General features: G+C 48.7%; 1 protein-coding gene across 1 annotated transcript in view; it reads right to left on the bottom strand.

The window, feature by feature from the left end:
* The window catches only part of ark2ca (arkadia (RNF111) C-terminal like ring finger ubiquitin ligase 2Ca), a 33777-nt gene extending 27800 nt beyond the window's left edge, over positions 1 to 5977 (bottom strand). The window contains exon 1 of the mRNA XM_070859740.1: positions 5908 to 5977. Coding sequence (XP_070715841.1) covers positions 5908 to 5968 — 61 coding nt within the window. The 5' untranslated portion in view covers positions 5969 to 5977. The remainder of the gene's footprint in view (positions 1 to 5907) is intronic.
* Positions 5978 to 27286: the final 21309 nt, after the last annotated feature.

Here is a 27286-nt window from a genome sequence, read left to right as displayed (position 1 = left end):
TATGTTGCCTCCCTGGTGCAAGGGTCAAGGATGTCGTGGAGCAGGTGCAGGACATTCTGAAAAGGGAGGGTGAACAGCCAGTTGTCGTGATGCATATAGGTACCAACGATATAGGTAAAAAACGGGTTGAGGTCCTACGGGATGAATTTAGGGAGCTAGGAGTTAAATTAAAAAGTAAGACCTCAAAAGTAGTAATCTCAGGATTGCTACCAGTGCCATGTGCTAGTCAGAATAGGAATCGCGGATAGCTCAGATGAATACGTGGCTTGAGCAGTGGTGCAGAAGGGAGGGATTCAAATTCCTGGGACATTGGAACCGGTTCTGGGGGAGGTGGGACCAGTACAAACCAGACGGTCTGCACCTGGGCAGGACCGGAACCAATGTCCTAGGGGGAGTGTTTGCTGGTGCTGTTGGGAAGAAGTTAAACTAATATGGCAGGGGGGTGGGAACCTATGCAGGGAGACAGAGGGGAATAGAAGGGGGGCAGAAGCAAAAGATAGAAAGGAGAATAGTAAAAGTGGAGGGCAGAGAAACCCAAGGCAAAAAGCAAAAAGGGCCACATTATAGCAACATTCTAAAGGGGCAAAGTGTGTTAAAAAGACAAGCCTGAAGGCTCTGTGCCTCAATGCGTGGAGTATTCGGAATAAGTTGGATAAATTAACTGTGCAGATAGCAATTAACGGATACGATGTGATTGGCATCACGGAGACATGGCTCCAGGGGAACTAAGGCTGGGAACTCAACATCCAAGGATATTCAGCATTTAGGAAGGATAGACAGAAAAGAAAAGGAGGCGGGGTGGCGTTGCTGGTTAAAGAGGAAATGAATGCAATTGTAAGGAAGGACATTAGCCTGGATGATGTGGAATCGGTATGGGTGGAGCTGCGGAATTCCAAAGGGCAGAAAACGCTAGTGGAAGTTGTGTATAGACTACCAAATAGTAGTAGTGAGGTTGGGGACAGCATCAAAGAAGAAATAAGGGATGTGTGCAATAAAGGTACAGCAGTAATCATGGGCGACTTTAATCTACACATTGATTGGGCTAACCAAACTGGTAGCAATGCGGTGGAGGAGGATTTCCTGGAGTGTATTAGGGATGGTATTCGAGACCAATATGTCGAGGAACCAACCAGGGAGCTGGCCATCCTAGACTGGGTGATGGATCACGTTCTTCCAACCCCCTACAAGGGACATCGTTGGAGTGGATGATATCCAGAAGTCATGACACTGTCACTATTCACTTCATACCCAATAAACCTGTTAACAATCCATGCTGGGGTAAGGCACTTCGGCTGGCCCTTGCTGTCTTCTGGGGAGCTCTGTCCTCTGTCGCTTCAGGAAGTCAAAGTGGATCGAGTCACAATTTGCAAAGTCAGTAAGACCTTGGGATTGGCGGTTCTAGTTACACATTTCAGTGAAACCTCAGGGTGTGGCTTATCCTCCAAGGGGACCAATCATAGACAAAGGGGTGGCGACCATTTTTTGCAGTACAAATAAGCGCGTCCATAAGAAATAGGAGCAGGAGTAGGCCACCTGGCCCCTCGAGCCTGCTCCACCATTCAATAAGATCATGGCTGATCTGGTCCTGGCCACAACTCCACTTCCTCTCCTACTCCTGTTAACTCTTGACTCCTTTATCATTCAAAAATCTGTCTATCTCCACCTTAAATGTGTTCAAAGACCCAGTCTCCACAGCTCCCTTGGATAGAGAATTCCAAAGATTCACAACTCTCTGAGAGAAGAAATTCCTCCTTATTTCTGTGATAAATGGGAAACCTCTTATTCTGAGACTATGCCTCCTAGTTCTAGATTCTCTCATGAGGGGAAACATCCTCTCTGCATCTACCCTGTCAAGACCCCTCAGAATCATATATGTTTCAATAAGCTAGAAACATAGAAACATAGAAAATAGGTGCAGGAGTAGGCCATTCGGCCCTTCAAGTCTGCACCACCATTCAATAAGATCATGGCTGATCATTCACCTCAGTACCCCTTTCCTGCTTTCTCTCCATACCCTTTGATCCCTTTAGCCGTAAGGGCCATATCTAACTCCCTCTTGAATATATCCAATGAACTGGCATCAACAACTCTCTGCAGTAGAGAATTCCACAGGTTAACAATTCTCTGAGTGAAGAAGTTTCTCCTCATCTCAGTCCTAAATGGCTTACCCCTTATCCTTAGACTGTGTCCCCTGGTTCTGGACTTCCCCAACATCGGGAACATTCTTCCGCATCTAACCTGACACGTCCAGTCAGAATTTTATATGTTTCTATGAGATCCCCTCTCATCCTTCTAAAATCCAGTGAATGCAGGCCCAGTCGATCTAGTCGCTCCTCATATGTCAATCCTGCCGTCCCGGGAATCAGTCTGGTGAACCTTCGCTGCACTCCCTCAATAACAAGAATGTCCTTCCTCAGATTAGGAGACCAAATGTGAACACAATATTCCAGGTGAGGCCTCACCAAGACCCTGTACAACTGCAGTAAGACCTCCCTGCTCCTATACTCAAATCCCATAGCTATGACGGCTAACATGCCATTTGCCTTCTTCACCGCTTGCTGTACCTGCACGCCAACTTTCAATGACTGATGTACCATGACACAGGTCTCGTTGCACCTCCCCTTTTTCTAATCTGCCGCCATTCAGATAATATTCTGCCTTCGTGTTTTTGCCACCAAAGTGGATAACCTCACATTTATCCACATTATACTGCATCTGCCATGCATTTTCCCACTCACCTAACCTGTCCAAGTCACCCTGCAGCCTCTTAGCATCCTCCTCACAGCTCACACCGACACCCAGCTGAGTGTCATCTGCAAACTTGGAGATATTACACTCAATTCCTTCATCTAAATCATTAATGTATATTGTAAAGAGCTGGGGTCCCAGCACTGAGCCTTGCAGCATCCCACTAGTCACTGCCTGCCATTCTGAAAAGGACCCGTTTATCCCGACTCTCTGCTTCCTGTCTGCCAACCAGTTCTCTATCCACGTCAGTACATTCCCCCAATACCACGTGCTTTAATTTTGCACACCAATCTCTTGTATGGGACCTTGTCAAAAGCCTTTTGAAAGTCCACATCCACTGGTTCTCCCTTGTCCACTCTACTAGTTACATCCTCAAAAAGTTCTAGAAGATTTGTCAAGCATGATTTCCCTTTCATAAATCCGTGCTGACTTGGAACGATACTGTCACTGCATTCCAAATGCGCTGCTATTTCATCTTTAATAATTGATTCCAACATTTTCCCCAGTGCTGATGTCAGGCTAACCGGTCTATAATTACCCATTTTCTCTCTCCCTCCTTTTTTAAAAAGTGGTGTTACATTAGCCATAGGAACTGATCCAGAGTCGATAGACTGTTGGAAAATGATCCACTATTTCAGGGACGCTTCCTTAAGTACTCTGGGATGCAGACTATCAGGCCCTGGGGATTTATTGGCCTTCAATCCCATCAATTTCCCTAACACCATTTCCTGGTTAATAAGGATTTCCTTCAGTTCCTCCTTCTCACTAGACCCTCGGTCCCCTAGTATTTCCGGAACGTTATTTGTGTCTTCCTTCGTGAAGACAGAACCAAAGTATTTGTTCAACTGGTCTGCCATTTCTTTGTTCCCCATTATAAATTCACCTGATTCTGGCTGCAAGGGACCTACGTTTGTCTTCACTAATCTTTTTCTCTTCACATATCTAGAAAAGAAGCTTCTGCAGTCAGTTTTTATGTTCCCAGCAAGCTTCCTCTCATACTCTATTTTCCCCCATCATAATTAAACCCTTTGTCCTCCTCTGCTGAATTCTACATTTCTCCCAGTCCTCAGGTTTGCTGCTTTTTCTGGCTAATTTATATGCTTCTTCCTTGGATTTAACACTATCCTTAATTTCCCTTGTGAGCCACGGTTGAGCCACCTTCCCCGTTTTATTTTTAATCTAGACAGAGATGTTTCCAGATTTGATCTCAGATCCGCTCTGAGTTAGCACATCTCACTCAGGGCAGCAGTTAGAGCACCACAACTGGACTCGTGCTCCTGAGTTAAGGAGAGGAAATGTCCGCCAGGTTCCCACCACTGATCACTATAATCGAGTGAGCCCTGCTGGCAAGTGCACGTGGGTAAACGTCAGCTAAGGACAAGAGCAGAAATAGTTGAATAGCCTGCCAGCACTCATTGTCAAGATTCACATCTAAAGGATAACAGTCAGTGGCTCAGTGGGTAGCACACTTGCCTCTGAGTCAGAAGGTTGTAGGTTCAAGTCCCACTCCAGAGATTTGAGCACATAAACATAGGCTGATACTCTAGTGCAGTCAAAACAGCAAATGTTGGAAATCTCAGCAGGGTCAGGCAGGTCCCGTGGAGAGGAAGCAGGGTTAACGCTTCAGGTTGATGACCCTTCGTCAGAACTGGAGAGTGTTTAAAAAGAACAGATTCTTAACCTGCACTGAAAGGGGGAGGGAAAGAAAGAACAAATGGGAAGGGCTGTGATAGGGTGGAAGACAGGAGAGATTAGATAATAATTCAAATGGTAATACCAGGAGTTAGGAAAAACATTTCCTCTCCACAAATGCTGCCTGACCTGCTGAGATTTCCAACATTTTCTGTTTTGATTACAGCATCCGCAGCATTTTGCTTTTGTACTCCAGTGCAGTGCTGAGGGAGTGCTGCACTGTTGGAGGTGCCGTCTTTCGGATAAGACGTTAAACCGAGGTCCGGTCTGCTCTCTCAGGTGGATGTCAAAGATCCCATGGCACTATTTCGAAGAAAAGCAGGGCAGTTATCCCCAGTGTCCTGGCCAATATTTATCCCTCAATCGACATACCAAAAACAAATTATCTGGTCATTATCACATTGCTGTTTGTGGGAGTTTGCTGTGCGCAAATTGGCTGCCGCATTTCCCACATTACAACAGTGACTGCATTGTACATTCATTGGTTGTAAAGCACTTTAGGATGCCCAGTGGTCATGAAAGGCGCCATGTAAATGTAAGTCTTTTTTTTTAGAACAACATGGGTGAGGCCCCTGGAACGGAACCTCAGCACCTGTCAGCTGCTGCAGAAGACGAGAGGGGGAATCGGTTTGGGGGGGAAATCGGTTTTGAGGGGGATGGCGGTGGGGGGGGGGGAACAGTTAATTATCAAAAGTCATTATAGTGTAACAAGCTATCAGGTACACAGAAAGGACGTACTACCGTTCCGCAAAGAGGCCGCTGCTGGGCCAGAGTCACACATAAATGTCAGATAAAGTGCCGGTCAGTCTCAATCGATACAGAAACCGTAACAGTTATTCATTCTTTCTCCCTGTAAGTGCGAAAAGTGAAACAGACCGAAGGAAAAAGGCAACAAAGGAGATAGTATCAGATCGGTACTGGGCCGTCAGTACATCACATGGGGCAGAGCACACTGTCAGAGACGCGTGCGGTAATATGTGCTCCACAATGGGAGAAGAGCAGGTACTTCTCTGTGTGTAGAGTAGAACACAGAGGCAGGCAAAAACCTACAGTACAGCATTTACACAGCACGTCACATATACACACAGCGCTAACAGAAAAGGTGTGTTACAAACTCTATAATATTCAGCATTAAAAAGTAAATGAACTGTGCTAATACTGTATTACTGGGCTAAGAAAAAATAGAGGACTAACAAAGCACAATTCCTACAAATCTTAAGTTAACACTGCATGCTTATGTAAACCAATACGGGGAATGTGCTGAGATTTATACATCAGTATTTCTCAACAAATTGAGACACAAAGAGCATCTTATCTGTGTCACAGAATTAACATGAGAGCACATAATATTACTCACAACACAGTCTATGTACTATATAATCAGCAAAAGTGAGAACCACATCAGTTGTCATCTAGCGAAGGGTAAAGAATATTTTTTTGATCATTTCTTTCCCCTGAAGGTAGTACCTCTGTTGTTCACAGACCCAAAAACTGGAAGAACAAGATATCCGACATGTACTAGCACCATCCTGAAGTCTTTGTTGCTGACGGCTGCCGAGACAGATGGCCCATGGAGCTGCTGCCCTCCAATCCCCTATATACATTCAAATGTGGAGCTGTGCCTGCAGCTGCCTCTCATACAAAGAGCAGCAGGCCAATCAAGAGCACTCATTATCCAGGGACTTTATATCCTGTAGCACTCCAGACAGCCAATCAGGGGTTACCGACCCTATTGTACATTCCACCCCCCCCCCCCCCCCCACTCCCCCTCCACCCCCATACATACAGCCTTCTCTCGCTTTCTCTCCTGTACAGTGTATGCGTTAATGTGTCAGTGTTGGTGTATTTGTGTACAAGTGTGTGATAGAATTTGTATAGATATGAAATTTCATGTTTCAGAACAATTAACCTCAGGGAAATTTTGAGTGATATTTATGATCAGATGGTAACACAGATTGCGTACTCATTAAAATACCATTGCTATTCAGAGATACATTTAAACAGGTGAATTTTTTTAACCAATGTAGGCAACTGTCTCCTTTCTGAAATGTCCAATGTTCTACCGTCCTCTGAAGTATTGGAGGCAGATCTTGGCTTTGTGAGATAATGTGAAACGGGTGATAGCAAGTCGTCAGCCCATTTTACACCTCTCCCGATTTTTATTTCCATTGAAGTCACTGGACATAAATCCAATGGGGAATTCAAGAGAAACTTCTTTACCCAGAGATGTGGAACTCGCTATCACAGGGAGTAGTTGAGGTGAATAGCACAGATGCATTTAAGGAGAAACTGGATAAGCACATGAGGGAGCATGAAGTAGGGTGGGAGAAGGCTCGTGTGGAACATAAACGCTGAATGGCCCATTGCTGTGCTGTACACTCGATGTATCTCAATGACAATGACAGATAAGAAAAGAACCCATTGGTCCATTCAGTCTGCCCGACACAACAGTAATCTCCTGCAGGAGGCAAATAAACAGATACAACTCAAGCCAATAAGGGAAAGACATCTGGAAAATACCTCTCCAACCCCATTATAAGATTAAAACTAGTCCAGGAGTCCACTGTGGCCTGATTAATGTGACATGGTACCTACCTTTTGTATAAAGTGATCTCCACCCCAGCCAAAAACAGCTTTAGCTCTCGCTTGAAGGAATCCAGTGAATCGGTGTCCTCCGCATCAGCCAGCAGCCTGTTCCACAGGCCTACTATTCTCTGGGAAAAGAACCCCTCCTGACATCTAACCTAGTCCTGGCTTTACATAACTTGTGATTATGACCCTTAGTGCTCCCTAGTTTTTCTCAAATCGTTCAATCTGTGCTGTCATTGAAGACTCATCGTCTCACATTATTTTCATTACCTCAGCTTCCCAAGCCTCTGTCTTTCTGCCATTCTACTCCTTCTTCCTACCAATTGTTCCTCTACACCTACCCACTCTTCAGCTGATGGTTCCATTCTAAATCCACCAACAGTCACATTGCACCTCCTCGGTGCGTACAGCCCCCCGTCCGCTCACAGTGTGATGGTCGAATCACCACATGCTGATCTCCTCAAAGCCCTCAATAGAACAAGGAATCTCTTATTTCTTTCAATTCTTCACACTCAGTTTCTATGGGCTCAAGTTTCGGACTCCCGTTAGAATGGCGCACATTGGAGAGGCCCGCCTAATTTGTAGAATAAAAATTGCGGCGAATACTTACCTTGCGATTCTCTGATAGCTGTAGGCCTGTTTCTAGCTCGGCGCGGTGCAGCAGGAGCTGCTGGGGGCACAGCTACAGCCCTGCACCACAAACAGTGCCGTGTGCGCAGTGGAGGCTGCACACGTGCGCAGTAGCTCCCGGCCCTCCCAACCCGTCCCGTCTCCCGGGCGACGACACTATCCCAGGCCGAAGGGACATCGCCCCTATCCCAGGCCGAGTGGCGGGACCCGCCCGCCCGGCATCTCGGGCCCCGCCCAAAGAGTCGTCGGTGTCTTCTGCGTGCAGGCCCCACCCGAAGACCTCGGCGGGGCCCGGCTCTGGCGGTGGCGGCGGGGCCCACCTTCACGGCCTCTCGCTGGGGACGGGCCCCGCCTGAAGAATCGGCAGCGTCGGCAGCCCGGCATCAGCTGCAGGCAGGCCTCACCCGAAGGCCTCAGCGGGGCCCGGCTTCGTCTTCTTCTGCCCCCACCCCCATTCTTCTTCTGCCCCCGCCCCCATTCTTCTTCTGCCCCCGCCCCCATTCTTCTTCTGCCCCCGCCCCCATTCTTCTTCTGCCCCCGCCCCCATTCTTCTTCTGCCCCCGCCCCCATTCTTCTTCTGCCCCCGCCCCCATTCTTCTTCTGCCCCCACCCCCATTCTTCTTCTGCCCCCACCCCCATTCTTCTTCTGCCCCCGCCCCCATTCTTCTTCTGCCCCCGCCCCCATTCTTCTTCTGCCCCCGCCCCCATTCTTCTTCTGCCCCCCCTCTCTCTCTTCTCCCCCCCTCCCTCCCTTCTCCCCCCTCCCTCCCTTCTGCCCTCCCTCCCTTCTCCCCCCTCCCTCCCTTCACCACTCCCTCCCTTCTCCCCCCCTCCCTCCCTTCTCCCCCCCTCCCTCCCTTCTGCCCTCCCTTCCTTCTCCCCCCTCCCTCCCTTCTCCCCCCCTCCCTTCTCCCCCCTCTCTTCTCCCCCCTCCCTCCCTTCTCCACCCCTCCCTTCTCCCCCCCTCCCTTCTCCCCCCCCTCCCTCCCTTCTCCCCCCTCCCTCCCTTCTCCCCTCCCTGCCTTCTCCCCCCCTCCCTTCACCCCCCCCTCCCTCCTCCCCCCCTCCCTCCCTTCTCCCCTCCCTCCCTTCTCCCCCCTCCCTTCTCCCCCCCCTCCCTCCCTTCTCCCCCCCTCCCTTCTCCCCCCCCTCCCTTCTCCCCTCCTCCCTTCTCCCCCCCCTCCCTTCTCCCCCCCTCCCTCACTTCTCCCCCCCTCCCTCCCTTCTCCCCCCCTCCCTTCTCCCCCCCTCCCTTCTCCCCCCGTCTCTTCTCCCCTCCTCCCTTCTCCCCCCCTCTCTTCTCCCCTCCTCCCTTCTCCCCCCACTCCCTTCTCCCCCCCCTCCCTTCTCCCCCCCTCCCTTCTCCCCCCCTCCCTTCTCCCCCCCTCTCTTCTCCCCCCTCCCTTCTCCCCCCCTCCCTTCTCCCCCCTCCCTTCTCCCGCCCTCTCTTCTCCCCTCCTCCCTTCTCCCCTCCCTCCCTTCTCCCCTCCTCCCTTCTCCCCTCCCTCCCTTCTCTCCCCTCCCTTCTCTCCCCTCCCTTCTCCCCTCTCCCTTCTCCCCCCCCTCCCTTCTCCCCTCCCTCCCTTCTCCCCTCCCTCCCTTCTCCCCTCCCTCCCTTCTCCCCCCTCCTTCTCTCCCCTCCCTTCTCCCCTCCGTCCCTTCTCCTCCCCCTCTCTTCTCCCCCCTCTCTTCTCCCCCCCTCCCTTCTCCCCTCCCTCCCTTCTCCCCCCCTCCCTTCTCCCCCCCTCCCTTCTCCCCCCCGTCCCTTCTCCCCCCCCTCCCTTCTCCCCCCCCCTCCTCCATTCCTTCTCCCCTCCCTCCCTTCTCCCCCCCTCTTCACCCCCCCCTCTCTTCTCCCCCCTCCCTTCTCCCCCCCTCCCTTCTCCCCCCCTCCCTTCTCCCCCACCTCCCTTCTCCCCTCCCTCCCTTCTCTCCCCTCCCTTCTCCCCCCTCCCTTCTCCCCCACCTCCCTTCTCCCCTCCCTCCCTTCTCCCCTCCCTCTCTTCTTCCCTCCCTCTCTTCTCCCCCCTCCCTTCTCCCCCTCCCTTCTCCCCCTCCCTTCTCTCCCCTCCCTTCTCCCCTCCCTCCCTTCTCCCCTCCGTCCCTTCTCACTCCCTCTCTTCTCCCCCCTCTCTTCTCCCCCCCTCCCTCCCTTCTCCCCTCCCTCTCTTCTCCCCTCCCTCCCTTCTCCCCCTCCCTTCTCTCCCCTCCCTTCTCCCCTCCCTCCCTTCTCCCCCCTCTCTTCTCCCCCTCCCTTCTCCCCTCCCTCCCTTCTCCCCCCCTCCTCCCCCCTCCCTTCCTTCTCCCCTCCCTCCCTTCTCCCCCTCCCTCCCTTCTCCCCCCCTTCTCCCATCCCTCCCTTCTCCCCCCCTTCTCCCCTCTCCCCCCCCCTCTCCCCCCCCTCTTCTCCCCTCCCCCCCCCTTCTCCCCTCCCTCCCTTCTCCCCCCCCCTCCCTTCTCCCCCCCCTCCCTTCTCCCCTCCCTCCCTTCTCTCCCCCCTCTCTTCTCCCTGGTGTTGCAGTAGGTGAGTAGAAATAATTTTTTATTTATTGAGTGATTCTTTATTTTTCTTTTTAATTGTTTTTATTGATTTATTGGTTTATTTATTGATTGATTTATCATTTATTATTGACGATGGCTCTTTATTTGTAAAAGTGGTGTTTGATGTTTGTAAACTTCCCTCCACCTCCCCCCCTCCCTCCCAGGTCTCTCGTTTCCTACGCCTGATTTCTAAGTGTAGCCAAGGTTTTTCTGAGCGTAGAAAAATCTACACTTACTCCATCCTAAGTTAGTTTGGAGTAAGTTTTTCACTGCCTAAACTTGCAAAACAGGCGTAAGTGGCTGGACACGCCCCCTTTTGAAAAAAAAAACTGTTCTAAAATGAAACTGTTCTAACTCATTAGAACTGGAGCAAACTAAATGCCGAGAATTGCAATTTCTAAGATACTCCATTCTAAACTAGTTGCTCCAAAAAAAATAGGAGCAACTCAGGCTGAAACATGACCCCTATATGTCTCTCACATGTCTAACAAATGGCTACCAGCTCTTTTCTTGTTTTTAATCTGGTCTCCCATTGTCTCTGTCTCTGTTAATCTGAAGGCATTGAGCAAAGGGTACAGGTGCATGGGCCGTGACTGCCCTCTGCTACAATGCCTAAGTGGCCATTATTTATGTATGACCCTTGGCCGTGAAGAATGCTCATTCACTCTTTGTGTGCTAAGTTTTTACCTTGAACCTTAGTTTCATATTTAGAAATGAAGTTATAGCTACAGGTTCAATTATATCAGCAACTGGAAATCAGGGAGGGGGAGAGTTACCTGGATGCCACGATCCAGGAGCTGGTCACACCAATTAGATTAAAATAATTCAAATTCGATCCGTGATCAGGGACAGGAGGGTGTGACTACGAGTGAGGAAGGTATGGGGACTCAGGATGTAGTGATGGAGGAGCCTCGACCCTTGCTCTTGTCCAACAGGTCTAACTTCTCCTTATCCTTTGACTTTTTAAATTTCCACTCACCTGAACCCTTTTTCACAAGTAATTCGCCTCAGGCTCTTGCTCCCTATGTGGACCAGAGCAGGGACTGCAGGAACGATGATCAAACTGACCACAGCACCATGGGGGGAGTAAAAAGAAACATTGTAGTGGTAGGAGACAGTATCATTAGGGGGATAGATACTGTTCTCTGCAGCCGAGAGTGTGAGTCCCAAAGGCTGTGTTGCCTGCCTGGTGCCAGGGTTAAGGACATCTCCTCTGGGCTGGAGAGGAACTTGGAGTGGGAGGGGGAAGATCCAGTTGTCATGATCCACGTGGGTACCAAGGACCTTGGTAGCACAAACAAAGAGGTTCTGCTGAGGGATTATGAGCAGCTAGGGGCCAAATTAAAAAGCAGAACCACAAAAGTAATAATCTCTGGATTACTACCTGAGCCACGAGCAAATTTGCATAGGGCAAATAAGATCAGAGAGTTAAACACATGGCTCAAAGACTGGTGTGGGAGAAATGGGTTTTGGTTCCTGGGGCACTGGCACCAGTACTGGGGTAAGAGGGAGCTGTTCCGTTGGGACAGGCTCCACTTAGACCGTGCTGGGACTAGGGTCCTGGTGAATCAAATAACTAGAGCTGTAGAGAGGGCTTTAAATTAATTAGTGAGGGAGAAGATTCAGATGAGCGGAAATTTAAAAAGTCAAAGAATAAGGAGAAGGCAATAGAGCAGGGTAGCACTGGGGGAAATGAAAACCAGAGTGTGACAGGAAGGGACAGAATGTATAAACATAAAAGTGTATCAGAAAGTGGGGTCAAAGCAGGGAAAAATGGTAAAAAAACAAATTTAAAAGCTCTTTATCTGAATGCACTGTAAGTGGTTTTGCCCTTGGTGGTTTCAAATCACCACTCTTACAACAGTTCTGGAATCGGAATTATAGTTGTGAACAGTAATATACAGTCATAGACAGATCTTTTCGGTCTCAACCGTCACAATGCTTTTATTCAAGTTAAAGCAGTGCACCCAGTTAAAACACATCCTGGTATGTAATACAAACAAACACAGTACAACACACAGTCTGGCCTGTCTAAACAAGCCCCTAACGCGAAGTACCCACGTTTAAAACACCCCTGCTCGGATTCAAAATTGCACCACTGAAATCTGTCCAACAGAATGAGGGTACGCTTATGATCCTTGCAAAAACCTCCCCATTAAAACCCCTAAGGCTTGGTTGGGACACATGACACCCTTTCATACTATGCGGTGGTCTTAAAGCTTCATGGGCTGGGATAAATGCTCACCAATTACCCCTCTGGCTTACTCGCTGCTTCTGCCGATGAGGCGTATCTTCTGGGTCTTCAAGTCCAGTCTCAAGGTCAGCTTCCCAGTCGCAGTAGCGAGGCTCTCTGGTGCTTCTTCTCACCGTCCCAGATGGAGTGTTTAGTCCTTGTGCAGTGAAAGAAGCAAGCAGTCATAGAAGAGGGGAGAGAGAGAGATGGCAGCCAAAACTGCCTCTCTTAAACTTGCAAAAATGCTTCTTCTCGCGCCAAAAGTCCAACTGTCCTTCCCCGAGGCTGTGCAAATCAGAAACAGAATCAAGTCTCTGGCCTGTTCCTTTGTCACTGGGCTGTACCTCGATGTGTGGCTCCATCGAGTCTGTGGTTGAATAGTTTTCCTTTGTCTTTCGATGGCCTGAAACCCCAGCCACTTCACTTAATGTCTTACTGATTGCAAGACAAAAGGCCTGTCCATCAACCATTCCTGCCATTGATTCCTTGTCCACCTGATGTGTATTCCTGTGGGGCATGTTTGGATCTGACCCAGTGCTGTCTGTTCTCTGCAGTAACAGAAAATGCGTCCAAGCACTGTCCAAAAACGTTAAGTTTTTGCTGTCGATGTTTTCACCGAATCTTACAGCACGCAGCATTCATAACAAAATAGATGAGTTGATGGCACAAATAGATGGGTATGATCTGATAGTCATCACAGAGACATGGTTGCAAGGTGACCAAGGTTGGGAACTAAATATTATGGGGTATTTGACAATTCGGAAGGACAGACAGAAAAGAAAAGGAGGTGGGGTAGCACTGTTAATAAAGGATGAGATCAGTGCATTAGTGAGAAACGATATTGGCTCAGACGATCAAGATGTTGAATTAGTTTGGGTGGAGATAAGGAACAATATGGTGGGTGTAGTCTATAGGACCCTAACAGTATCTACCCTGTTTGACGGAATATAAATCAAGAAATAATCGAGGCTTGTAAAAAAGGAATGGCAATAATCGTGGGCGATATTAACCTTCATATTGATTGGACCAAGCAAATTGGCCAGGGTAGACTTGAGAAAGAGTTTATAGAGTGTATCCGAGATAGTTTACTTGAACATGGACGTTGGGGAACCAACTAGGGGTCAGGCTATCTTAGATCTGGTCCTGTGTAATGAGACAGGATTAATAAACGATCTCCTAGTAATGGATCCTCGAGGAATGAGTGACCATACCATCGTTGAATTTCAAATTCAGTTGGAGGGTGAGAAAGTTGGATCTCAAACCAGTGTCCTAAGCTTAAACAAAGGAAACTACAAAGGTATGAAGGCAGAGTTGACTAAAGTGGACTGGGAAAATAGACTAAAGTATGGAACGGTTGATGAGCAGTGGCAGACATTTAAGGAGATATTTCATAACTCGCAACAAAAATATATTCCAATGAGAAGGAAAGACTGTAAGAGAAGGAATAACCATCCGTGGCTAACTAAGGAAATAAGGGATGTTATCAAATTGAAAACAAGGGCATACAAAGTGGTCAACACTAGTGGGAGGCCAGAGGATTGGGAAACTTTTAAAAGCCAGCAAAGAACGACCAAAAAGATAATAAAAGAGGGCAGATAGATTAAGAAAGCAAACTAGAACGAAATATAAAAACAGATAGTAACAGCTTCTACAGGTACATAAAAAGGATGAGAGTGGCTAAAGTAAATGTTGGTCTCCTAGAGGATGAGACTGGGGAATTAATAATGGGAACAGGGAAATGGCGCAGACTTTGAACAAATATTTTGTATCGATCTTCACAGTAAAAGACACTAAAAACGTCACAATAATGGATAATCAAGGGGCTATAGGGAGGGAGGAACTTAATACAATCGCTATCACTAAAGAAGTAGTACTCGGTAAAATAATGGCACTAAAGGCGGACAAGTCCCTGAACCTGATGCTTGCATCCTAGGTTCTTAAAAGAAGTGGCTGCAGAGATAGTGGATGCATTGGTTGTAATCTACCAAAATTCCCTGGATTCTGGGGAGGTCCCAACAGATTGGAAAACCGCAAATGTAATGCCCCTATTTAAAACAGGAGGCAGACAGAAAGCAGGAAACTATAGAACAGTTAGCCTAACATCTGTCATTGGGAAAATGCTAGAGTCCATTATTAAGGAAGCAGTAGCAGGACATTTGGAAAAGCATGATTCAATCAAGCAAAGTCAGCATAGTTTTATGAAAGGGAAATCATGTTTGACAAATTTGCTGGAGTTCTTTGAGGATGTAACAAGCAGGGTGGATGTGGTGTATTTGGATTTCCAGAAGGCATTCGATAAGGTGCCACATAAAAGGTTACTGCACAAGATAAATGTCCATGGGGTTGGGGGTAATATATTAGCATAGATAGAGGATTGGCTAACTAACAGAAAACAGAGAGTCGGGATAAATGGGTCATTTTCCAGTTGGCAAACAGTAACTAATGGGGTGCCCTGGATGAAGGGACCGAGTGCAATGTAGCCAAGTTTGCTGATGATACAAAGATGGGTGAGAAAGGAAATTGTGAGGAGGACACAAAAATCTGCAAAGTGATATGGACAGGCTAAGTGAGAGGGCAAAGATTTGACAGATGGAGTATAATGTGGGAATAATGTGAGGTTATCCACTTTGGCAGAAAAAATAGAAAAGCAAATTATAATTTAAATGCTGCAGTACAGAGAGACCTGGGGATCCTTGTGCATGAAACACAAAAAGTTAGTATGCAGGTACAGCAAGTGATCAGGAAGGCAAATGGAATGTTGGCCTTTATTGCAAGGGGGACAAAGTATAAAAGCAGAGAAGTCCTGCAAAAGTCCTTATCGAATGCCTTCTGGAAATCCAAATACACCACATTCTCCCTGCTCGTTACATTCTCAAAGAACTCTAGGATATTGATGAGGCCACACCTGGAGTACTGCGTACTGTTTTGGTCTCCATATTTAAGGAAGGATATACTTGCATTGGAGGCTGTTCAGAGAAGGTTCACTAGGTTGATTCTGGAGATGAGGGAGTTGACTTATGAAGATAGGTTGAGTAGCTTGGGCCTATGCACATTGGAGTTCAGAAGAATGACAGGTGATCTTATCAAAATATATAAGATGATGTGGGGGCTCGACAAGGTCAATGCAGAGAGGATATTTCTCTTAGGGGAAACTAAACCTAGGGGACGAAGTCTCAGAATAAGGGGCCGCCCATTTAAAACTGAGATGAGGAGGAATTTCTTCTCTCAGAGGGTTGTAAATCTAAGGAATTATCTGCCCCAGAGAGCTGTGGAGGCCGGATCATTGAATATATTTAAGGCGGAGATAGACAGATTTTTGAGCGATAAGGGAATAAAGGGTTATGGGGAACGGGCAGGGAAGTGGAGCTGAGTCCATGATCAGATCAGCCATGATCTTATTGAATGGCGGAGCAGGCTCGAGGGGCCGTACGGCCCACTCCTGCTCCTATTTCTTATGTTCTTATGTTCTTATGAATTTTAAATTTGGTAGCCTGGCTGTTGTACTTGCAATTTTGAAAAATGAAGTTCAGTTGGTCAATAATCAAATGAGTTGGAAAAAAAACACTAATACAAAAGCAAATTACTGCAGATGTTGCAATCTGAAATAAAAACAGAATATGTTGTAAATACTCAGCATGTCCGACAGCGTCTGTGAGAGAACCAGAGTTAATGGGGGTAAAATTTCGCTCGGAGGCTTCCTTCCGACGAACGCATCCAACCCGAAATTTTTTAACGAAAATACCTGGTGGTCCCAGATGGGCCTTCGATTCCGGTTGGAGGCCTTCCTTCCATGCGTAGCGTATAGGGAGGGGATTTTCCCGTCCGTGCGGACAAGCTGGAATCACATGGGCCTGGACCACCAATCACTCTGCTGTATTCTCATTGACAATAATGGGAACTTCGTTTCTCCGAGATCCCATTATTATCAATGATAATAAACCCCTAAAACAAGAAACACAACTTAATTAAATAAACACCTCACACATTTACAATTAATTGAAATTAAAGTTAATTAAATGTTTTAGAAAGAAACAATATTTTTTTGGAATTGTTTTAATGTCTTTTAATAGGGTTTAAAATAAACTTACCTTAATGGACATGGTTTTTACTATAAATCTGTGTATTTAAATTACATTTTTTTATGTTTTAAAACTCTTACGCTGGTAAAAGTAATAAAAGTTTGAAGGACATTCGCTGGGCATGAGTAGGGCAAATAGTCCAATCTCACCTGCGCAAATGTCCTTCTCCCGGGGATGCGGAGGATCTGTCAAGAGAAATCTTGACGGATCGGAAAAGCCGGTTTTCAGCGCATGCACATCGCGTCCCAAAAAATGGCTTTTGTGAGGCCTCGCCGGGTCCCTGCGCACTTTGTACAGACGTGGCAAGGCTGGAATTTTAGGCCTAATGTTTCAGGCCGATGACCCTTCATCAGAACGTTCTAACGAAAGGTCACCGACCTGAAACGTTAATTCTGTTTCTCTCTCCACAGATGCTGCCTGACCTGCTGGGTATTTCCAGCATTTTCTGTTTTTATTATTGAAAAAAAGCACTGTGGATCCATGCAGGAGAAGTATTACATTTGACCTTGTATTACTTTAAGCTTGTGAGGGTGTTTTTTTTGTTCAAATGCAATATTAGCAGAAGTGTTGGTTAACTTTCCTGTAAGCATTTAGTGCAACAGTGCAAGTATTTAATTTCAGATGTAAATATACATTGTACATTTCCAGCAGGTGTCTCTGCTTGGAGATCAGGAACAGAATCCCAAACCAATTTTCTCTTTCCTAACCCAGGAGAGCTGTAGCCATTGTAGCGCCCCCTACTGCTGCCCTTCCTCGGATCACACACCAGGATGTAGTCTGGAACCTTCCTGAACTGTATGCCTCAGAGGTGATAACTTTATCCCTGTAAAAAAAAGAATACTTGCATTTATATCTTGTCACTCCTCTGAGAAACATCTCAACACACTTCACACAAATAAATAAATTGGAAATGTCATTATATAAGCAGTGCAAGATACCTCAATTCATCATCATCATAGGCAGTCCCTCGGAATCGAGGAAGACTTGCTTACACTCTTAACATGAGTCCTTAGGTGGCTGTACAGTTCAATACGAGAGCCACAGTCCCTGTCACAGGTGGGACAGATAGTCATTGAGGAAAAGGGTCGGTGGGACTGGTTTGCCGCACGCTCTTTCTGCTGCCTGCGCTTGATTTCTGCATGCTCCCGGCGACGAGACTCGAGGTGCTCAGCGCCCTCCTGGATGCACTTCCTCCACTTAGGGCTGTCTTTGGCCAGGGACTCCCAGGTGTCAGTGGGAATGTTGCACTTTACGAGGGAGGATTTGAGGGTGTCCTTGTAACGTTTCTGCTGCCCACCTTTGGCTCGTTTGCCGCGAGGGAGTTCCGAGTAGAGCGCTTGCTTTGGGAGTCTCGTGTCTGACATGCAAACGATGTGGCCTGCCCAGCGGAGCTGATCAAGTGTGGTCAGTGCTCCAATGCTGGGAATGTTGGCCTGGTCGAGGATACTAACGTTGGTGCATCTGTCCTCCCAGGGGATTTGTAGGATCTTGCGGAGACATCGTTGGAGGTATTTCTCCAGCGACTTGAGGTGTCTACTGTACATGGTCCATGTTTCTGAGCCATACAGGAGGGCGGGTATCACTACAGCCCTGTAGTCCATGAGCTTTGGTGACAGTTTTGAGGGCCTGGTCTTCAAACACTTTTCCTCAGGCGGCCAAAGGCTGCACTGGCGCACCGGAGGCGATGTTGGATCTTGTCGTCAATGTCTGCTCTTGTTGATAGGAGGCTCCTGAGATATGGGAAGTGGTCCACGTTGTCCAGGACTGGATCTTGATGACAGGGGGACAGTGCTGTGCGGTGAGGACAGGCTGGTGGAGGACCTTTGTCTTACTGATGTTTAGCGTAAGGCCCATGCTTTGTTCCAATGAATAAATTGGAATTGTCATTTTAGAAGCAGTGCAAGGTACCTCAAATGGCACTGAGATAAATGACCAGCTAATCTATTATTATTATTATTCTTTTATTTATATAGCACCTTTAATGAAGTAAAATGTTAAAATTAAAATTAAAAATAAAATTATTTAAATAAGCTTAATTTATATAAAGGTCAAAGTTTACATAAGACTTGAAAACTGTTCTTCTATACAAGGAGGTTCTTCTAACACCTTTCTCAGAATATAAGAACAAACGTCATGTCTGATACTGGTCTTTTTTTTTCAATTCATTCTCAGGATGTGGACGTTGCTGGTAAGGCCGGCATTTATTGCCCATCCCTGGCGGCCCTCGAGAAGGTGGTGGTGGGCTTTCTTCCTGAACTGCTGCAGTCCGTGTGGTGAAGGTACTCCCACAGTGCTGTAAGGTCGGATCTGAATCTTCTCTCGCCTCGAGTCTCCATCACAATCTTTGGGACTCTCTCTCTTTCTTTTGTCAATACAATTTTGGTTAATGCTGCTAAGACATTTCGGGGTGGAAATTCGGCACCGCCCATTTTGAGACGTTAATCCAGGCGGAACGGTAAGTATAGCGCCTTGAAAAAGTTTGCGTCTCCCGCCGAGAAATTTGCGTCAATCGGACCGAGGGCTGAAGGGAGCGCTGAAGGGATCGTAAGGATGCGCATGCACAGGTCCATCTCCTCAGTGTCTTGAGAGTGGGAAAATGGAGGAGCAAGGAGGAAGGCAGAGAACGCACCTCTTCTCGGCCACGGCTCTTGAGGTCTTGCTTGAGGCTATGGAGAGGCATAACAATACACTACAGCCTGGAAGGGGATGTGGGCCACCGCCAAGGGCCTTCAGAAAGCTGTGGAGGGAGGTGGCCCAGCACATCTCCGCCCATGACACGGTGGCCAAAACAGCGACACAATGGGTCATCAGGGCAATGCGTTCATGTGAGCTTCACTGTCTCACACAATGTAAAGGCTTTGCACTGCCCACCCCTTCTCTATGTGTATCAGGCCATGCTCCTCGTTGCTGGAGGCACCCTAAAGCTCTCCGTCGCCTCACCAGACATGCCCCGCCCATCCAAGCGTCTCTCACCTTCTAGCTCCCGATTCAGCCGGAGGACACACACCAACACCTTTTAACTCTCCATATGCAGTCACAGGCCTTCAGCCTCATACTTACTCGTTGCTCTTTGTCCCCAAATCCCACCGTTGACACGTGTGCAGGGCCCAGTATAAAAGGCTGCTCACCATGCTTCTGCCTCACTCTGGAGTTACGAATAAAGGACCAAGGTCACTACAGTTTGAGTACAACACATTGCCTCGTGGAGTCACTCAAAATTGCATTACAGACATAACAACTGGTGATAAGAATATGGACTTTCACGCGATTATGGCTACCTTTGGCACACTAAAAGACTTCGCAGAGGGTGATGGTTGGGATGCCTTCACGGAAAGGCTCGATCAGGATAAAGGCATCATGTGCGCTTCCAGGATAGCGAGCATTGATTGCGAGGATGCGCTGCGTGTGGTTGCACATCAGCTGCACAGGCATCTTCCACTCCTCTAACATGAAGTTTGGGACGTGGAACGTCAGGACCCTCATGGACAACTCCAACAGCGACAGGCCGGAACGCCGCACTGCTGTAGTTGCCCACAAACTTAGATGTTTTGATTTACAACCTGTAGTACAGCGGGACCTGGGGGTATGTGCATGAAACACAAAAGGATAGTATGCAGGTACAGCAAGTGATCAGGAAGGCCAATGATATCTTGGCCTTTATTGCAAAGGGGATGGAGTATAAAAGCAGGGAAGTCTTACTACAGCTATACAAGGTATTGGTGAGGCCACATCTGGAATACTGCATACAGTTTTGGTTTCCATATTTACAAAAGGATATACTTGCTTTGGAGGTAGTTCAGAGAAGGTTCACTAGGTTGATTCAGGAGATGAGGGGGTTGACTTATGAGGACAGGTTGAGTAGGTTGGGCCTCTACTCATTGGAATTCAGAAGAATGAGAGGTGATCTTATTGAAACGTATAAGATTATGACATCGACATCGCTGCCCTAAGTGAGACCCGGCGGGCAGGGGAAGGCCAGCTCAAGGAACAAGGTGGAGGTTACACCTTTTTCTGGAAAGGGAAACCAGAGGAAGAACGCCGCTTCCAGGGAATCGGCTTCGCCGTCAAAACCGAGCTGGTCAACCGCCTCAAAGTCTGCCCCTGCGGGGTTAACAAACGCCTCATGACTCTTCGACTCAACTATTCCGGAATCAATGCACCACAGTCATCAGTGCGTACGCCCCAACACTCAATGCAACAGATGAGACCAAAGAGGGTTTCTACTCCAACCTCAAAAAATCCCTGTCCCGCATCCCCGCAGATGACAAACTGATCCTCCTTGGTGACTTCAATGCCAGGATCGGCAAGGACACAGCCCTCTGGGGAGGCGTGATTGGCAGAGAGGGAGTAAGGCAAGCCAACTCCTGACAAAATGTCTAGAGCACGAACTTGTCATCACCAACACCTTGTTCCGCCAGAGGGACAAATACAAAGCATCGTGGCAACACCCTCGCTCCAAACACTGGCACCTGCTCGACTATGTCATCGTCCAAGCTAGGGATCGCAAGGATGTGCGCATAACCTGCGCCATGACAGGAGCTGACGACTGCTGGACGGACGATCGCCTAATCTGATGCGTCATTAACATCAACATAGCCCCAAAGCGGAGGGGGCAGCAGAAGCAGTGCCACAAAAACGTCAATGCCGGGGCACTTAAAGACCCAGCTAAGAGCCCTATACAGTCAGCGCCTCATAGCTGGCCTGGAGTGCCTTGATGACCCCAAGATGCAGAATGCCCACAGCACTTGGTCTGCCCTCCATAATCAGTGCTTGCAAAGAGTCGCTCGGTCACTCAACCAGGAAACACCAGAACTAGTTTGATGAGAATGATCAGAAGATCCCAGAGCTAATAGATCACAAGCGCAGGGCATTTCTGAGCCTTAAATAACCCAACTCAGGAGCAGCAAAACAGCATTACAGACGGCTCAAGGTTGAGGTCCAACAAAAAATCCAGGACCTAAAGAGCAGGTGGTGGATGGAGAAAGTACAGGAGATACAGCAACTGGCCGACAGACACAATGTGCGAGAATTCTTCACCGCAGTCAAGGCCACCTACGGTCCACCCAAGACTCCACCCCACTGCTGGCCAAGAACGGGGAAACACTCATCAAGGACACCGAGGCAGTCAGGGCCTGCTGGAAGGAGCACTTCGAAGATCTCCTCAATCGAGACTCTGCCTTTGACTCGAGTGTTCTCAACTTGATCCCACAGCATGCGACCCGCCACCACCTCAGTGAAACCCCAACACTGCATGAGGTAGAAAAAGTCATAAGCCAGCTTAAGAACAACAAGGCCACGGGAGCGGATGGAATCCCTGCTGAGGCACTGAAGTATGGTGGAGAGGCACTAATGGCACGAATACATGACCTCATTTCTCTCATCTGGAGGGAGGAGAGCATGCCGGAAGATCTCAGAGATGCAGTGATCGTAACTATTGTGTATGCAAGCACTCTCTTAATGACTCCATGAGGCAGGGGTATAGCACTTGAAGTGTACAGACTGTAGTCCTTTATTGCAGCTCCTAGAGTGAGGACACCAAGAGGTGAGCTCCCTTTTATACCTGGTTACCTGCAGTGTACAGGTGACCTTCAGATCTCCAGCAGCAGCACCCTCTGGTGTACAGGTATGGTAAATACAGGCTGAAGGTACATTCAGGTCTAGTGTTACAGTACATCATTGACATATATATATAACAACACTCTCCCTAAGCCTTTCCCAAGTCCTTATTGCCATGACATGAGGAGGTGATCAGTAGTGGGCTGTGGGAGGTTGTGGTGAGGGTTGTGTGGGTGCCAGGTGTGATCCCTGTGCTTGTGGTTGCCCTCATCCATTTCCCCCCCCCCTTCACACAAAGACCATGTGGGTGTCACTGTTGGAGGATTCCTCAGTGGTGGAGCCAGTGCAATGGGTAAGGTACATACATTGTAGAATGGGTAGGTGGTGGTGTTTGGTGGTGGCAGGGCCACAGGGCTATGTGGCTCCTTGCCCTCCATTGGGGGTCATCTCAGGTTCCGCCGGGAAAGCTGGCGGGTACTGGCCTCTCATTCCCGGTGTTGGCCCTGAAGGCCAGGGGGTGTAGGGCTGATCTGGGGCAGGTTGCCAATGGTGGTGGCTGTGCTGCCCATTGACCATTGTCCCTGCAGTGGGTCTGCCCCCACTGGACGTGTGTCTGAGCCCTTCCTGGGGCATCACCTTGATCCCGAAAGCGCAGTCTACATGGTCAGGTAGCCCGCTGGACCTGGGTGTCTCCCACGGGGGGTTTCCTCTGGCACTGACATTATACTGTAGAACCCGGTGTCATTTAACATTCTACCTGCATGACACATTGGCTCCGATTGCAACTAATCGACTCTACACTGTTATCTCTCTTCACATTTTCACATTTTGCACTTACAACACTTTCTTGTGTATCGGGGTCTCTATCACATTAGCATTTCTGGCATCGCTATTCAATGGTACAAACTTGTTACTTACATCACTTTTAGAAACATTCATTACATTTTTCCCATTAGCTTTTCCGGCATCACCATTTAACATTACATTTGTATACCTGCATTCATTTGCTGCACTTTTAACTTTAATATCACTGGCATTGCTGTGCCTAGAGAGGAACTGTCCCTTTAATTGTCTTGGGTTGCCGGTCTCTTTTAAGAGGACCTTGCAATCTTTACCCCAATCCGGTTCGCCGCTCAGTGCCACGTATTGCTCCTCCAACGCTGCCCCTCATGGTCTGATCGCGGCCATTTTGATTCCAGGTTCTTCGCCTCGTGGTGCGGGCGCTATCTTCTCGCTCTCCGCGAGGTAGGCTGTGGTGATCCTTTTCTCCCCAGGTTCGGCCACGGACACCGGGAATCTACCTTCTACACCAATCTTCCCTCGGAGTCCTGCCACGGCCCGGAAGGTGAGGTCTGGTCGTTCGAGTTGGATCATCTCACCACAGTGTTGTGCAGTCTGTGTCGTTGCCATGCAGTCGAGCTGGACGGTAGGATTTCTCGGTGCTGCGATGGATCCAAGTTTGGGGCCACATAGGATATCGATCGCTGGGGCCCAGAGGCCGTCGTCGCTCCAGCCGATTTGGACCTGCTTCGTCCAACTTCTTCCCAGCAGCGTTGGACCATCACCAGCAACGATCCACAAGGGGAGCTTGTACATCAGGCCGCCATGGGACACCTGGACATCCACGCTGCCAATGGCTGGGATGGTGCCATTTGTGTAGGTGAGCAGCTTTGCCTGGATTGGGGACAGTTTTGGTCGTTTGGCGCGATTGTTCCAGAGTTTCTCAAAGGCCGTCTGGCTCATCAACAACTGGCTCGCCCCATGTCGATCTCCATCTAAACTGGACCCCCGTTGATGTCCACTTCCATTTTCCACGGGGAACACTCGGTGGAGCAGGTATATATTCCATACTCTTCTTCCAGGGGCTGAGCAGCTTCGTCTTCATCAGTGTCGGAGCCCAGGTGATCGGCCAACTCTTCAGCGACTCGGTGAGTAAAACATTTTCTACACATTCGCTGAAGGTGACCTTTCGCGTTGCAGCCTTTGCAGGTATAGTCTTTGTATCGGCACTGGTGGGCCCTGTGGTTTCCTCCACAGCGTCAGCACGGGGCTAGCCGGTTGGCTCCATGTGGCGGACTCAGGGTTGCGGGACTCAGGGCAGCAGCCTTGCCTCTGAAAGTCGCCATTCTGTTCACTGTGCACATCACTTTAGAGTCCTGGGTGTGGGTCATCATTCGTTTGGAGTCGCAGACCGAAATCATGAAGGCCTGGCTCACTTTGATTACCTTCTACCGATTCCAATAATGAAAATGTCCCTTAGTGCTTCGGTGAGGTGGTCGCCAAAATCACACGGTGCAGCCAATCGTCTTAGATCTGCAGCATACTTAGCAATTTCTTGGCCTTCGGGCTGCCGGTGAGTGTAAAACCGGTGCCTGGCTGTGAGGATGCTCTCTTTGGGTTTAAGTTGCTCTTGTATTAAAGTTACGAGCTCCGCATAGCTCTTGGTTGTTGTCTTTGCTGGGGCTAGCAGGTCCCTGACGAGGCCGTGGATAGTGGGCCCACATCTCCTGAGCAGGATGGCCCTGCGCTTGTTCGCCAGTGAGATTGGTGAGTCACCAGCCAGGTCGTTCGTGACGAAGAAGTGTTCTAACCTTTCCACAAAGGCATCCCAATCATCAGCGAATTATTGGAAGTTGCTGAGATTGGACATGTTGTGCTTGGATCGTAACCTCGTCGCCAGTTATTGTGTATGTAAGCACTCTGTTAATAACTCCACAAGGCAGGGGTATGGCACTTGAAGTGTACAGATTGTAGTCCTTTATTGCAGCTCCTAGAGTGAGGACACCAAGAGGTGAGCTCCCTTTTATACCTGGTTACCTACAGTGTACAGGTGACCCTTGGGTCTCCAGCAGCAGCGCCCTCTGGTGTACAGTTATGGTATATACAGGGTGAAGGTACATTCAGGTCTAGTGTAAAAAGTACATCATTGACATGCATACATAACAGTGACCATCTTTTAAAAAAGGGGCAAGTCCGACTGTGGCAACTGCGATAACTGCTGTTACCAGCAACTGGGAAAGTCATCGTTAGAGTCCTCCTCAACCTCCTTCTCCCTGTTCTGAGGAGATCCTCCCGGATTCACAGTGCGGATTTTGTCCCCTATGGGGCACAACAGACATGATTTTTGCAGCGCGACAGCTGCAGGAAAAATGCAGGGAACAGCACCAACCCTTATACATGGCCTGTTTCGACCTTCCAAAGGCCTTTGACACTGTCACCCGCGAGGGTCTATGGAGCATCCTCCTCCGTTTCGGATGCCCCCAAAAGTTCGTCACCATCCTCCACCTGCTCCACGACGACATGCAGGCCGTGATCCTTAACAATGGATCCATTACAGACCCAATCCACGTCCGGACCAGGGTCAAACAGGGCCTGCGTCATCGCCCCAACCCTCTTCTCAATCTTCCTCGCTGCCATGCTCCACCCCACAGTCGACAAGCTCCCCGCTGGAGTGAAACTAAACTACAGAACCAGTGAGAAGCTGTTCAACCTTCGTCGTCTCCAGGCCAGGTCCAAGACCAACACAACCTCTGTTGTCGAGCTACAGTACACGGACGATGCCTGCATCTGCGCAAATACAGAGGCTGAACTCCAGGACATAGTCGATGTATTTACTGAGGCAAACAAAAGCATGGGCCTTATGCTAAACAACCAAAAGACAAAGGTTTCCACCAGCCTGTCCTCGCCGCACAGTACTGCCCCCTAGTCATCAAGATCCATGGCGCGTCCCTGGAAAATATAGACCATTTCCCATATCTCGGGAGCTTCTTATCAACAAGAGCAGACATTGACGACGAGATCCAACACTGCCTCCAGTGCACCAGTGCAGCCTTCGGCCGCCTGAGGAAAAGAGTGTTTGAAGACCAGGTCCTCAAAACTGCCACCAAGCTCATGGTCTACAGGGCTGTAGTAATACCCGCCCTCCTGTATGGCTCAGAGATATGGACCATGTACAGTAGACACCTCAAGTCACTGGAAAAATACCACCAACGATGCCTCCGCAAGATTCTACAAATCCCCTGGGAGGACAGATGCACCGACATTAGCGTCCTCGACCAGGCTAACACCTCCAGCATTGAAGCACTGACCACACTTGATCAGCTCCGCTGGGCAGGCCACATAGTTCGCATGTCAGACACGAGACTCCCAAAGCAAGCGCTCTACTTGGAATTCCCTCACAGCAAACAAGTCAAAGGTGGGCAGAGGAAACGTTACAAGGACACCCTGAAAGCCACCCTGACAAAATGCAACATCCCCACTGACACCTGGGACTCCCTGGCCAAAGACCGCCCTAAGTGGAGGAAGTGCATCTGGGAGGGCGCCGAGCATCTCGAGTCTCATCGCCGAGAGCATGCAGAAAACAAGCGCAGGCAGCGGAAAGAGCGTGTGGCAAACCTGTCCCACCCACCCCTTCCCTCAACAACTATCTGTCCCACCTGTGCCAGAGACTGTGGTTCTCGTATTGGACTGTTCAGCCACCTAAGGACTAATTTTTTTAAGAGTGGAAGCAAGTCTTCCTCGATTCCAAGGGACTGCCTATGATGATGATGCTGTCTATGCACGTTTAGGAAATGGTATCACTTTCTGTTTCTGAATACCTCTACATTCTGGAATGGTGTTCGCAAGGCCACGTGCGTGCAGTCAATTGCTCTTTGAACCCTTGGGAAGTCTGCTATCCTGGCAAACCCATATGCACACTCATTCTATTTCTCCCTGGTCATCGGGAAGGTAATGAAGTCCATTCTGCATGTGTGGAGAGCCTGCGTGATGTTGCAGATGCTGCGAATTGTGAGACACTGCATATGTCCCCTGATGCAACCTATCGGTCTTCCCAATATTGAATTGGAAGAACTGTCCACTCATCCAGTACCGCAATGTCGAACAGTAGTCTGACAATGTAGAGACCGTGGAGGGGTCGGGAGAAGTGGTGGTGAGGTAGAGCTGGGTGTCATCAGCGTACATGTGGAAACTGAGGCTGTGTTTTCAGATGATGTCGCCGAGGGGCAGTAGATAGGTGAGAAATAAGACTGGTCCAAGTTAGAGCCTTGGGGGACACCAGAGGTAACATTGCGGGAGTGGGAAGAGAAGCCACTGCAGGTGATTCTCTGGATAAATAAGAATGGAAGTAGATGAGTGCAGTCCCACCCAGCTGAACGATGGTGGAGAGACATTGGATAAGGATGGTGTTACGCTCATAATAAAGTGATGCAACTGCGTA

This window comes from Pristiophorus japonicus, chromosome 2 (genome assembly GCF_044704955.1).
Source record: "Pristiophorus japonicus isolate sPriJap1 chromosome 2, sPriJap1.hap1, whole genome shotgun sequence".
Taxonomy (NCBI): Eukaryota; Metazoa; Chordata; class Chondrichthyes; family Pristiophoridae; genus Pristiophorus; species Pristiophorus japonicus.
Note: the sequence above shows the minus strand (reverse complement) of the source record. Positions and strands in the feature narration are given on the sequence as shown.